Genomic DNA, 13294 nt, shown 5'->3' with positions numbered 1-13294 from the left:
AGCTCACATAACCTTAAAAGGGCACCATTGCCCCCCTTGCCCCCATCCATAGAAAATTTTAGGGCAGGGGGGCGATCGCCAAGCCAAACCAACCAAAGTACTGCAGGCTGCAATATAATTCCAAAAATGCACATTTCTCATTTTACTGCAACAACAAGTTGTCCTACTAATAACTTCATTGTTAATGATTGAATGACTTCATTAAATTCAACAAGTTTAGACGATATATTTTAATGGGTAATAAACCTTGACTTGAAATGATATTACAAAGCGCATAACATCGTAACTTTACGCAGAACAAGATTGGAAAAACACATTTGAGACAATGGAAACTCCACTTCAACTTAGGCCTATGTTTCTTCTTTTGATGCCATATCCAGGTTAATATCCAGTAGGTGAAAATGTGATTATATTTATAATTATAGTGTAATGAGTGTTTATACTTAGATTAATATTTAGACTGTCTAACTACCTGATGAATATTCTATCTGTCTAAATTGAGCTATCTGACTCCAATAAACTCTTTCCACATAATCGTTGTTCTAACTATAATTTTGAGGATAACAGAAAGTATTCATAATTTTGTAGGTTGAATGAATTTAAACATTACAGGATAGTGAAACAATACCACAAATTATTACATTTTAACAGTCGTCCAAATTGTTACGTAAAACTTTACAATCAATTTATTGTTTTCTAAGCTCTGCTGAGCTGGGCTCTCGCCAAATGCGAACAAACCATTTTATTGTCTGCTCCCTTTTTCCTTCGGAAGCAGGTTGCATGGAAAATTACAGAATTTTTAGGAAATAATATTAGCTTAAACTAGTTCACTAAAGTTAAAGAAAAAGAAACTTATATGACGCAATAATGGATCGCTACAAAGATTTTAATTGCACAGACAGAAAGATAAAGAAGCCACCCGTCGTGTCCGCCTTTAAGTATGACTTTAAGTGCCTTGCCAAAGACACAGCCGCAAGATCTCGATAGGTGTCGAATCAAAGTTCGTTGCAGATTGCCCCAGTGCTTTAGCCACTTGCCACGTGAGCGACGTTCCGTTGTACAATAACACAAATCAGTATTAATTGAATTAAGAACAAGATGTTTTACAGTTCTAGCCTATAATAATTAATCTCAAGTAGTCAGGCCAATAATACATATACCAAGGCAAATAGTAAATTATAGACCAATAATACTTAATACATTATTTACAAAAGAATACAGAAGATAATAGCTGAACAAAATTGTTAAGGCACTGATGAACCATCTGTGATGATGAACGCCGACGAAGAATGAATTTTATAATTGTCCATTGCACAATTGTAATCATACAGATAAAAACATCCTTTCTTTACGCAGTAGTAAAACTGTTTATAATTTGCATGGCTATAATTTGCATTGTTAAATCGCAATAATTGTGCTTGAAATAAGCTCTTTTCCGACTTTTTCCCCAATAATCCATTTGTCAGTTAGAGGGTCGTAGAACTCAGCATTTTGCACTACCTTTCCTTCATCATCAATTCCTCCTACAACAAAAATCCTTCCTTGGAAAACACAGGAAGAGCAACATCTCCGTGCAAAGTTCATTTCGCTGATGTAGCTCCACATGTTTCTCTTCACATCATACATTTCGGCACATTTGAGACTTACTTTCTCCATCTCGCTGCAGCCTCCGATGGCGTAAATTTTGCCATCGCAGCATACAGCAGTCAGATCCCTTCGTGGAATGTTCATTGAACACACATTTTCCCACTCTTGGTTAATTGCTTTCAACCGTTCTACAGATTGTAATGCTGACCTCCCATCATATCCACCGAAAGCGTACAAAGCATCTTGGCAAACGACAAGTGCGTGTCCAACTCGTCGATTGTTCAACGGTGCTATATCTTTCCATCTGTCAACTTCACTGTAACGTTCGCAAGAGCGAAAAATCTTATTTCTTCCAGAAATTCCTCCTACTACAACTAAGGATCTTTCAAAGATTGTAGCTGCCATTGCTGCTCTTTCTTCTTTCATTGAATCAGTCGGTTTCCATTTTAGCTCACTTTGTTGCAATTTCATGACCCATACATTTCTGTTAGCTCTTCCAGCTAAATCTCTTCCTCCCATGTACCACACATTGCCGTTAGCTTCAACAGCACACCCTCCGTTTCTTTCTTCTGGTAATTCTGGATATTCATCTTCAGTATGTTTGGTAAAATACTCAAAGATGTTTACAACTTCTTTTTCCGTTTTTTTTCCTCCGAGACTTAAGATCCTTGTGCTGGTTGTTTTTGCTTTGTTTCTTTTCAGACAAATTTTATAAATTTTATTGAAGGACTTTGTCAAATTAGAGTCTTTCTGAAACAAGTTCTCTTTTTGTGCAACGTCAAGAAGATGCTCTGAAGGAAGTTTATTAAAATCTAGAAGCTGAAAAAGCTCGAGAAAATCGTCTGCACGATTCTCTTTATCATGTTTCGTCCACGTCACAATCGCTTCATAAATCTGAGCTTCCGAAACGTGATCACGATTCAGTTTAGGCAAACAAGTTCGCATACTATCCATTTTTACGTGGAGAAATGTTGAACAGCTTGTAACTTCTTTGAAGTTTTTCTCGATAAACTTCACTGCGTGATCTTCAAGGGGTTTGTTTTTGTAATGACTTGCAATGCCATAAGTCTCCATACAACTACTGGGCGATATAATATCTTTCAAAAATTTAAAACAAAATTCTCGAACGGCATCGATCTGTAACTTATGTGCAGCCAGAAGCAAGTCGCAAACGTTATCTGTGTCAATGTTGATACAATTGCTGTAAAAATATTCAATAAGAATCTTCAATGATGCTGCATCGCAAGAAACTGGTAGAATAACGGGATATTCTCCTTTCTCGGTGTCATAAGTCGACAGTCGTTCCTCAATTTCAAGTGAATGATAAGATAAAATCAATTTATTTGCTGGAAATTCCTCTGTTTCAGCCTCCTCTGTTTCAGCCTCCTCTGTTTCAGCCTCCTCTGTTTCAGCCTTCTTTGTTTTAACCTCCAAAAGAACATCATTGAAAACATTGGAGTTTTTCTTCCTGGCCGCAAATTCAAAAATGTTGGAATCCCCTGATTGCTTGTGAAACGTTTGGATGCTTTTGGTTTCTCCGCTAACTGAAAACGACATTTCAAATTTCTAAGTTCTTATAGCTAAAATAGAATATTACAATTTATTGGCCTGCTATACGTAAAAGGAAAACTCTATCCTAATAAACTGTTTTACAAAAATATATCAACCCTATTCGGACTAACGGGTGGACTGGTTCCGTCTATACCTAAAACTTTCATCGATTACATAAAAGTTACTGGATCAAATTAGCTGAAGTTTTATGACTTTTCCTAAAAATTATTCATCTTTGTTTTAGTAATAAAATGACATTTTTGTGTGGTATAGTTTTTTAGTTATCAGCAGTTTTTGACACCCTACTCCTAAAATTGCCAGGTCATCTGAAAAACTTTATCATCTTGTACAAGCAAGTTAGCAAACATTTGTATTGTTTTGTTCCTTCCAAGATTTACTGCGTGACCTACATGACTGCTGACCATTTCGGATTACATGCATGACTGGACCGTGTGCCTTTAACCAGAGCTTTAACGAAGATATTAACGATTTCAAGGAGATTATGACGGAAACATTAGAAAAAAAATGACTACTTTAGCAAAAAAGTAATAGCAAATAACTGGTAAAGTATGTGTGTCCACTTAAAATTTTAATCAGTTTGTCAATAATTTTGCTTTAACTTTGTGAAAAAAGCAACCTCGTAACGTTTTTATATCAAAAGTTATTAGCAAATGAAAGTGTGGATGGAATAAGTCCACACGTCAGGCCATTACCTCACAAAAATAGCTTAGTCCGAATAGGGTTAAAGGTAATTAACTGTCGACAATAACAACGAAAAGGATTCCTCATAGGCATTCATTGAGCAAACTTTAACAAAATTGACATATGTGGGTTATACAGCTTTTCCTATTGTTTTTTCTCTGTTCTACCTCCAATTGGTTGAAACGCTATTCTACCTGTACTTCTCTGATTGGTCCAATAATTCATTTGTTTTACAAAAGTTTAAGTGCCTACTCTTTAAAACTGGCTGACTCCAACTTCACTGTTGCCAGATTTTTTTCAATTTTTGCCTTTTTTTTAAATTTAGTTTGACTTGAGTTGTTATCGAAGTAGGCTACTGTAGAAAAGGCGATTTTCATAAAACAAACACTTCTATTTGATGGAAAAGTGTTAGAGCTCAATATGTAAAAAACAAAATTCTGTAAAAGATTACAAACGCAAATTATCTTCAGAAAACTTCCTTGTGGCCAAAAACCTTTTAGTTATTTTAATTAAACTCCATAGCCCTTTGCATTGTTATGTAGTCAAAGAAGGAGTCCCAACAGATTGTGGAGTCGGTCTGATGGTTTTGATCCTAATTCACAACTTCTGGTTTCAAAGACATTTCAGACACTCTTACTCAAAAGTAGAGGCCCTCTAGTAAATTTCGGAGGGAGCGTAATAGTGCTAACACGACCTTGTAGGGCCTTTTTCGTTATACATGTTGAGAGAAAAGTAATACCTTTTCTTAAAAGCACCGTAATAAACTGTATTCGATATATAAACTTTCATAGAGGTTCGATTTATGCTTTAATCTGAAGACATTGCCTGTTAATCGAACTATTATAGTTTTTACTTTTATGTTTAGGCTTACTATCATGCTTTTCATATTAACATATCTAATAATTCAATCCAAAATCACAGTGAGATACGCAAAGACCGTGAGTGTTTATATTTAACCAACATATCGCCTCGGCTACCTTAAATCTTGGTCAGACTATACAGTAGCATTAGACTACTCTTGATTAAAAAAAATGTCAAATTACAGTGTATCGAACGCTTCCCTCCCCCATGTAACAAAGTCCTGCGTACGTCATTATAGCCTACATGCCCTCAATACGAGTGGTTCATTGGGTGGAGTAAGCTGACTACGTCGTCTACGTAAAACATTATATGCGATGTCAAGAGTGTTATATCACATTTGCTTTGTTTTCAATACAAAATCTATCCAATTGAGTAAACTAGTTACTGCAAACTAAAAAAGTATCATTAATGCAAGCTGAGTATGGTAGGCTAATCTTATACAATATAACTTACTGGTTATTATTAGTAAAAAGGCGTTTTTTCAATTCGTTTTCGCTTCGATAGACAAAGTCCATATCATTTTTGTTAAATTTCTCAAAAACAGCAATTAGCCAGAGACCTTAATCATCATGAGACAACACACAGAAATATGCCCCAAAAGCGAAAGTTGCTTTCTCTGCTGATTTTAGGAAACATAAAAAAGTCTTCAACTGCCAATGTCTCAAAACCCACATTTTGTGACAGTACCTTTTGTTCTCACTTCTTCAATGTTGTAAAGCTGCTTTAAAAATCGAAACCTTAGCGTCAGAGCAGAACAACAATATGAAATTTGAAGTCAGTTGGACGCAAAAAACAATACATATTGTCATTGAATGAAGAGACGCAATGTAGCCCTTGTTGGCTTTAATTTTGATACTTTTCTTTCTGAGGGGATTTTAGCAGCTATCGTTAAATTTAAATGGATTGCGTGTGAGCGATTGTGCATAAATAAACACAACATCTAAAAGAATGTCAACACAGTTGGTTTCACTTGTCAATAAAGCATTTCAAAGGCAACATTTGTTTAATGGAAATCTCGTGATTATTATCAGGGTTTACGAATGTGAGAAAAAATGTTGGCTATGACGAAATAAACTTCTATTATTTCAAACAATATTTGTTTTACAGCTGTCGTAGTCTGTTTCTGACATCAATTGCAAGCTAACCTGAGACCCAGTTTTAGCATTTTGTCTGCCTGAGGGATTGTTGTCTACTCCGTTGTGATCTTTGCCCTTAAAACTGTGAAATAACGCACTTTGTTGGAATTATTACGGGATGCATCGACGATGTTTTATTCCCTTGAAACTGACAGCACTCCTAAACCACTGCTGTCACATCTATATCAATGAAACAAATAAACAATGTGGCCTTAATAAACGATAACACAGGAATAAAGACCTGACCCCACATCATTTATGGCAAGTTGTTAGGCCATGGCCATGAACTTGAAGACTTCAAAACATTTATTTCATTATCAGAAATAGTTGTTGAAAGACATAGCTCAGTGCTCAGCTTTCTGCATATCCTCCCTACAGGTCAAAAACTCTCTGAAAAAGAATCACGTTAGGCTATTTCTCGCTGCTTCTTTCAATCGCTGGAGTTTCGTCGCATATGCCTACACTGCCCACCGTAATCTATTCGATCAGTTAATGAAACGTTTGAAGGGATGGGTGCAGTTTTTATGGAATGTTTTTACCATGGAATAGATCTTCACCTTAGGGGTTTTTACCATTAGGGATTTTCCCGTAGTGGAACGAAAGTTTCGTGGGTTACCACCTTGGCCTTCCTTGTAAGGTGCTTTCCGACAATTAATAAACCTACCTGCAGTTTGCTAAAACCTCAATTGCTAAGGTAACAGGGATCAGTTGTCAGTAGATGTTACAGAAAATATATTTCGCACTTATTCAGTGCATCGTCAGTTCTGATAAAGGGCAGTTAAAACCTACAAGTAATGTTTTAAACAACATTACAGTGACGCAATAATGCCAAAACCTGAGCGTAAAAAATTGAAAAAGCAAAAGCGTAAATATTGAAAAAATGCTGAATGAAAACTAAACCAAGCCGGCAGTAAAGTAAATTACGTATCAAATATAAATTATAAACTAGAAATGATGAAAGAGCGATGAGCAAAGCCTGCAAATGTAGCGTTGTGACAAATTACGGCAAAGAAAATAAATTACCTGCAGTTTGCATACAAACTAATTGACCAACCACAATGTTTACTAAACAAATCGTAGGTTGCTTGAGCGATGACGTCAACAAGACTTTTGTAAACTGTAAATCAAAGGTTTTCAGCCTTTTACTCGTATTTAAAGTTTGCCAACTGTCTTCTCCAGGGGTGTTCATGCTTTTTTCCAGGCGGGCTAGATTTGAAAGTGCAGAAGTGCCCGCGGGCAGTGCCGGTCTTAGGGTATTTTGGGCCCTGTGCGGAATGTGCTTTGCGGCCCCAATGACAATGATCCAATTCAGTAGCGTAGCTAAGTATTTTGAAAGGGGAGGGGGCTTGACGGCCGGCGAGCGAAGCCTGACGGCGTGGTACCCAGTAGAGTGGGGTCTGGGGGGCCTTCTCCAGAAAATTCTAAAAAATTACTTTGAGTTTTGTGCATTCTGAGCGCAGGTTCAACAAATATTTGGGTATGAATATTACTGTAAAATGGTGCTGTCCGGTGGCATAGCAAAAGGATAAGATCAAGGTTTCTTTGGCATTTTTCGGAAATAAAGCTGAGTCTCTATGTTTTCTTGTTGCTAATTGCTAAAGCCGCAACTGACTTCAAGGACTTGCTTGTGAATCGAATTGAAATTTTTACATTGGAAATGACAAAAATTACTGCATTTTCTGAGTAAATTGCGGGCCCTCTAATTTGCTGTGCGATCGCACGGTTTGCACACCCCAAAGACCGGCACTGCCGCGGCCAGACACCTCTGACAATTAATCCGACCTTGCAAATACACCGTGAATAAGATTACCAAGCAAGTATTAACAAACGCATTTATGACATCATTATCGTCTTTATGACTATTAATGACTAATATAATCACGATGTCTATTACTTAGTGTGGTTTAGGAGAGCGATTACCCCAATCGCTCCCCGCCTGGATCCCCACTGCCTAACTTGTATTTATTGCACATAGACTGGGTGGCAGAGTGGCGAAAACAGCTCTTTTTATACGGATTTATGAAGATAAAGCAAGGACAACTCAAATATATAGAACTTCAGTGAGTGACCTTTCATAAACACAAACACTTTCGAAATAAAAAACGAATTTTCAGCATGTTGCAATTTTCTCGTTCTGCTGTTTGAAATAGCATTGCGCCATACAAAAACGATATCAACACCTGTTAAAACAAATACGTCAATTATAATTTAATTATTAAACTTTGAGGACATTCATCATTCCAAACAAAATGTAACTTGTCGGATTTTGTAGGCGAACTGCACGTGCAAATTATGTTATACTTGTTATATCAATCTTTCCTTGTTTGCTTGTATCCTACAAAATATAGGGGTTGTTATCTGAAACTCAAAGAACTCGAGCGTTTTTCCCCTATGAACTTGAAAAATAGCTTGTGCGGGTAACTGTAACTTCCAACTAGAACATACTGTAGGTGTACAAACTCTGCTGTTTGGATATGCCATTTCGAAAATGACCCGGAAAATTGTATTGTGCTTCCTACAAGATTCAGAGAAGTCATAGTTCAGTTTACAGTCCTTACAAAAGCAACCTTGTTTTACTGGAAATGTTAATTTTTGTTTCAATCGTTTCAAATTCATTTGAAGCGGATAACAAAACGATATGGTTTAAGTTTTCAAGCGAAATAAATCTTAGTTGAAAAACTTTTACATGGAAGCGTTTTGATACGTTTATGATAATTTTCACAAGCAAACTTATTTGATACTATCTTTGTAGATTTATAAACTGCATCATAGGCTACTAGTGAAATCATCTTGGAAAGAGGAAATTTTCTTTAAAAATCAGAAGTTGTCTCTAAAATAAAATGGATTTTATGTGAATGCAGAGCGGAAAACAAAATATGCGATGTCTTCTTCAACCTTTCGGATTCTTAGAAAAGTTTCGGGTTTGTAAAATCATTCCGGACCTGGTTCCAAAAGCCTCCCCAGAACCTCTTTGTCTGCGCTACTATCTCCACTTGTTGTGCATTTCATGAAGCGTCAGGAACAACTTTTTTTATATGATGGCAATAATAATTAATAAATCACCTTGCACTGCGACCAAATGAGCAATGCTAGAAAAGCTAGCAGTCTCGTTGAAGTAAACAAACTATTAACAGTACAGTGGCTCATGGCGAAATGTAGTCAAACAATGGTGAAAGTCATTTTGCTATGTGTGTATTTACTTAAAGAACGTGATGGTATTGCTTTTAAAAGGAACTAAAACATTTCCCAGTGAAAAAGTGGCAGCTTCTAAGGGATACGGGAAGGCTTGTGGGGGCACGGGCAACGAGGAGGCACGTAAGAACACAGGGGGCACGTGACCAGAACGGTGAGAAAGTCGCCAGAACATGGTAGGCCAGTGGTTCTCAACCTTTTGGCTCTGGAAACCCTTCAGAAAAGAAAAATGTTTTGTGGCAGCCCATTGCCAGACCAACGATCCTTGAACCTTGTGTGCAGCAAGTTGTTGGAACAAATCTGAACCGTTTCTTACCAAAGACTTTAAAAATGGCTTTCATTTATGCTTTGCTTGAATGTCTGCTCTGATGCAGTGTGGAAAAAAGTAGACAAATTCGCTTGTTGTGCGTGCCATTGGGAAAAGCAATTAATACAACACCTTCATAAATCAACATGATTATAATTATAGCAATACTTCAGTTTTTGGAAATTTGTGACTTTGTAACCTACATTCTGAGATTGTGCTTATGCGTTTCAAATTCATTTGAAGCGGATAGCAAAACGGAATGGTTTAGGTTTTCAAACGAAATAAAACTTAGTTGGAAAATTTTTGCATCGAAGCGTTTTGATGTAATTGTGCTCTAAGCAAAGGGATTTGATACTATTCAAAAATTTACAAACTACATCATAAGCTACTAGTGAAATCATCCCTGGAAAGAAGAAGGTATCTTTTAAAAATCAAAAGTTGTCTTTTAAATAGAATGGATTTTATATGAATGCAGAATGGAAACAAAATATACCATGTCTTGTTCAATTTTTCTTCTCTTTAAAAAAGTTTCGGGTTCGTAAAATCATTCCGGATCTGGTTTCGAAAGCATCCCCCGAACCTCTTTGTCTACGCTACTGTCTTCACTTGTTGTACATTTTATGAAGCGTCAGGAACAACTTTTTTTATATAATGGCAATAATAATTAATAAGTCACCTTGCACTGCGACCAAATGAGCAATGCTAGAAAAGCTAGCAGTCCAGTTGAAGTAAACAAACTATTAATAGCAGCTCATGGCGAAGTGTTGTCAGACAATGGTGAAAGTCATTTTGCTATGTGTGTATTTACTTAAAGAACGCAATGGTATTGTTTGTAAAAGGAACTAAAAATATTTCCCAGTGAGAAAGAAGCAGCGTCTATGGCGTACGGGAAGGCACGTGGGGACACAGATTGCGTCGAGGCACGGGGCACCATACCAAGGGGCCCACTAATAACATACTTTATGTTTCGGTAACAAAATGTTTACTGTACCGTGCTCAACTTTCATTCTGGTAGAAGTGTGGTTCAGTCAATATTTTTTCGTAAATTGTTTAGTGCTGAGTCACTTGTAGTAAATCTCTTCCCCACATTAAAATAGTTTTCCTCCCGAAACGCTTTCGAGTCCTATTTTTAAGAGCAATTACTAAACATATGAGCCCACTAGTGGATTTCTGGGGTCCGAGATGGTGCTCACACGGCCCTGACTTTAAGTGAACAACCAAAATGTTATGAATTTTTTTCAGTATTTGAAGCCAAAGTATTTTGCTTGTATTTGTCAATAAGCAACATAATTTATGTATTCTATAGGTAGTGAGCAGCCTATAGTTACTTACCCAGTCCGATATAATTAAAACCAACAAGGATATAAACCCACAATCAGTATTTTTCCTTTTGTAATCTTAGGTTTAGGCTACTCCATGTTGTATTTCAAGTGTTGGGTTACTAGGCCATAAACGTTAAATAGCTGTTTGTTTGGTTGTAATCAACGTTCCCAATAGCGTTTATATAACTCAGAAATATGTCTGGGATTATTTTCAGTTATGTTTATGCAATAAACAACGGCATTAAATATTTGGGTACTCGAAACTGCAAAAAAAAATGGTGTATCTCAAAAACTAGATTTAATTCGAAAAAGAACAACTGCATTTTTGGAATTAGGGGTCTCAAAATACCTTAAAACGACTCACACACCCCGTCTCTTTGCAAAAAATGTTTTTCATTCGCCAGAGTAACTAGTTGATACACTTACTAAGAATATTGCAAAATATTAACACAAATAAATTTCAAAGCACTTTCCGCGCTCTGACGTTGTTCAACTACTTCTCACTCTTATCAATTGTTGTTCAACCAATTCTCGCTTCTATCAACTGTTGTTCAACTCTCGTTTCGATCACGGTCAAGTCACAGAGAAATAATCAGGAAGCAAGTATTGAAACAAGATATCAAACAAGTCTTGACTGACATGTGATGCAATAATTTTGTCCTATCAAGAAACTGCTTTTCTTCTTTTTAGAATTATGTCTAAGCCTACAATCCGATTTTCCCGGTCAGTGAATCAGATCGCTTTTACAAACTCGGGTAACTAAGCATTTAAGTTAACTTGAGAAGGCTTATCAACATTGATTGACTTATCCAGTAGTTTTGACAGGGAAGTCTAAGGGTTATTTATAGACCCGGGATCATTTTAGGGACCCATGATTTTTCCAGGGGCCTGAAAACGAAAAATGCACAGCATATTCTTTAGGGTCCAATTGTTTTCGTTAGAAGCTTCTTGTTTGGGAGCCCGGCCTCTCGTTTGTACCGGGCCCAAATCACCTTCTTAACGACTCTGGATTTATCCTTGCAGCTCTTCTAGACTACTTTAAAAATGAAGCCAGTTTGCATGCTCTGTGTTGTCAAATTTTTTATTGATTAGTTTAGTTAAAGTAATTCATAGATTATAACTATCCGTTCTGAATGCTCAGCTAGATGACTTTAACAACGTTAAAAAAAACAAAGAAATGCAAGACCAAGCAACGGTGGTTCAACTCTTGAGGTATGCGCTTGACCAACTCATTAAGAGACTGCTTTAGTGTTTATTTACTGGCACCTAAGATTAAACTTCAAAAAAGATTTTCTAAACCCGAAGGAAAATACTTTGCAATCAACCATCTGCCTTGAAATTTGGATCTATCACTGCCATTCTCCAAGAACTTAATTCTTGCAATAATTGTTATTAAAGATGTGATTTCTAAGCAATGCCAACATAAGTACAGAATATATGACATAATATTTGCATATTGTTCCACTGATACAGCACAGATTTGTGTCAGAAAGTAAATACAAATAAAGGGAACCATTAGTCACCATATTAGACTTATATGTATTGTATAGGCTACTGAGGTGGAAAATGGGGATTTTCCCCCTTTAACCCTTTATTTGTTACATTCTTGAAGTGTCTAATGCTTAGAATGATCATTTCCTTTTTCATCGATTCAAATCTCTCCGTGTTTAATGCGCTGAATGTATCCATTTTCATCAACAATGATACTAAAATCATTGGTTGTTGGACAATCACTGGCAATTTGCCTTTCGCCTGACTTTATTGAGACATAGACTCTCCCGTCGCCACCAGACACATCAAAGTAGAGATAATCACCGGATCATATTGTAGTATATCCCGCCCCTGCTTGAAGTTGATAGCCCTTTTTTGCGCTAGAATTTTCGTGAGCCTCTGAAATAAAGCAGTTGATTCTTGGAAAATTTAATTTTTTTAGTCAAGACAATTTAACTAATCATGTTGTAAATATGTTCTAACCATGTTGTAAAATATGGCTACAAGAACAATTCAAACCTCACCTGCTTCCGCTGAAGCTTTAATGCCTGCTACTCCGACCGAACCAGAAACCTTATTTCCACTGCCTTCGCTAGGTTCGTTTGCCGTGTGGTTTTCCTTTACATCATCCACTCGTGCCTCAATGTCATCTTTGTAGGCATTTGCAATATGAGTCTTTGGATTATCATTCATTGTTGATATGGATTAATAAAGTTGATACTATTTTGTATATAATGAAAAAAATCTGAGAACATCAACAACAATATCAATATCATTAGCAACAACATCAATAGCTTTTTATGTACAAGTGTACCTCTTTCATCTGAAATACGTAAATCACATTTTCGTTGTTTTTGTTAGTCGTATCCAGGCTTTCACCCAATAGTTGAAGATTTAGATTAAGTGGACGGGAAGGCAAGGAAGCCAATCTTCGTGTCCACCTTCAGGCATGCTTTTAAGTGTCTTGCCAAAGACACAGCCGCATGCTCTTGCGCGGTGTCGAAACGGCATCCTTTCGATTGCCGTTCCAGGGCTCTCACCACTCGGCTATGCTGCGTACATTTTCGTGAAGCGGAGTTAACCTTGGCGTTAAGCGTTTTGGAAGAACCTTAACCATACCAACATGATCTTGACTATATCTTGTC

The 13294-nt window shown here is 36.8% G+C and overlaps 1 protein-coding gene across 1 annotated transcript; it reads right to left on the bottom strand.

Annotated features, from left to right (window-relative positions):
- Nucleotides 1–235: 235 nt before the first annotated feature.
- Nucleotides 236–12842, bottom strand: LOC145781749 (kelch-like protein 25). Its single transcript, XM_082593419.1, has 2 exons — nucleotides 12674–12842; nucleotides 236–3131 (listed from the first exon to the last, which is right to left on the bottom strand). The coding sequence occupies exons 1-2, from the start codon at nucleotides 12840–12842 to the stop codon at nucleotides 1399–1401; spliced, it is 1902 nt and encodes a 633-aa protein (XP_082449545.1). The 3' UTR covers nucleotides 236–1398.
- Nucleotides 12843–13294: the final 452 nt, after the last annotated feature.

The sequence above is a fragment of the Aplidium turbinatum genome, chromosome 13, assembly GCF_918807975.1.
Source record: "Aplidium turbinatum chromosome 13, kaAplTurb1.1, whole genome shotgun sequence".
NCBI lineage: Eukaryota > Metazoa > Chordata > Ascidiacea > Aplousobranchia > Polyclinidae > Aplidium > Aplidium turbinatum.
Note: the sequence above shows the minus strand (reverse complement) of the source record. Positions and strands in the feature narration are given on the sequence as shown.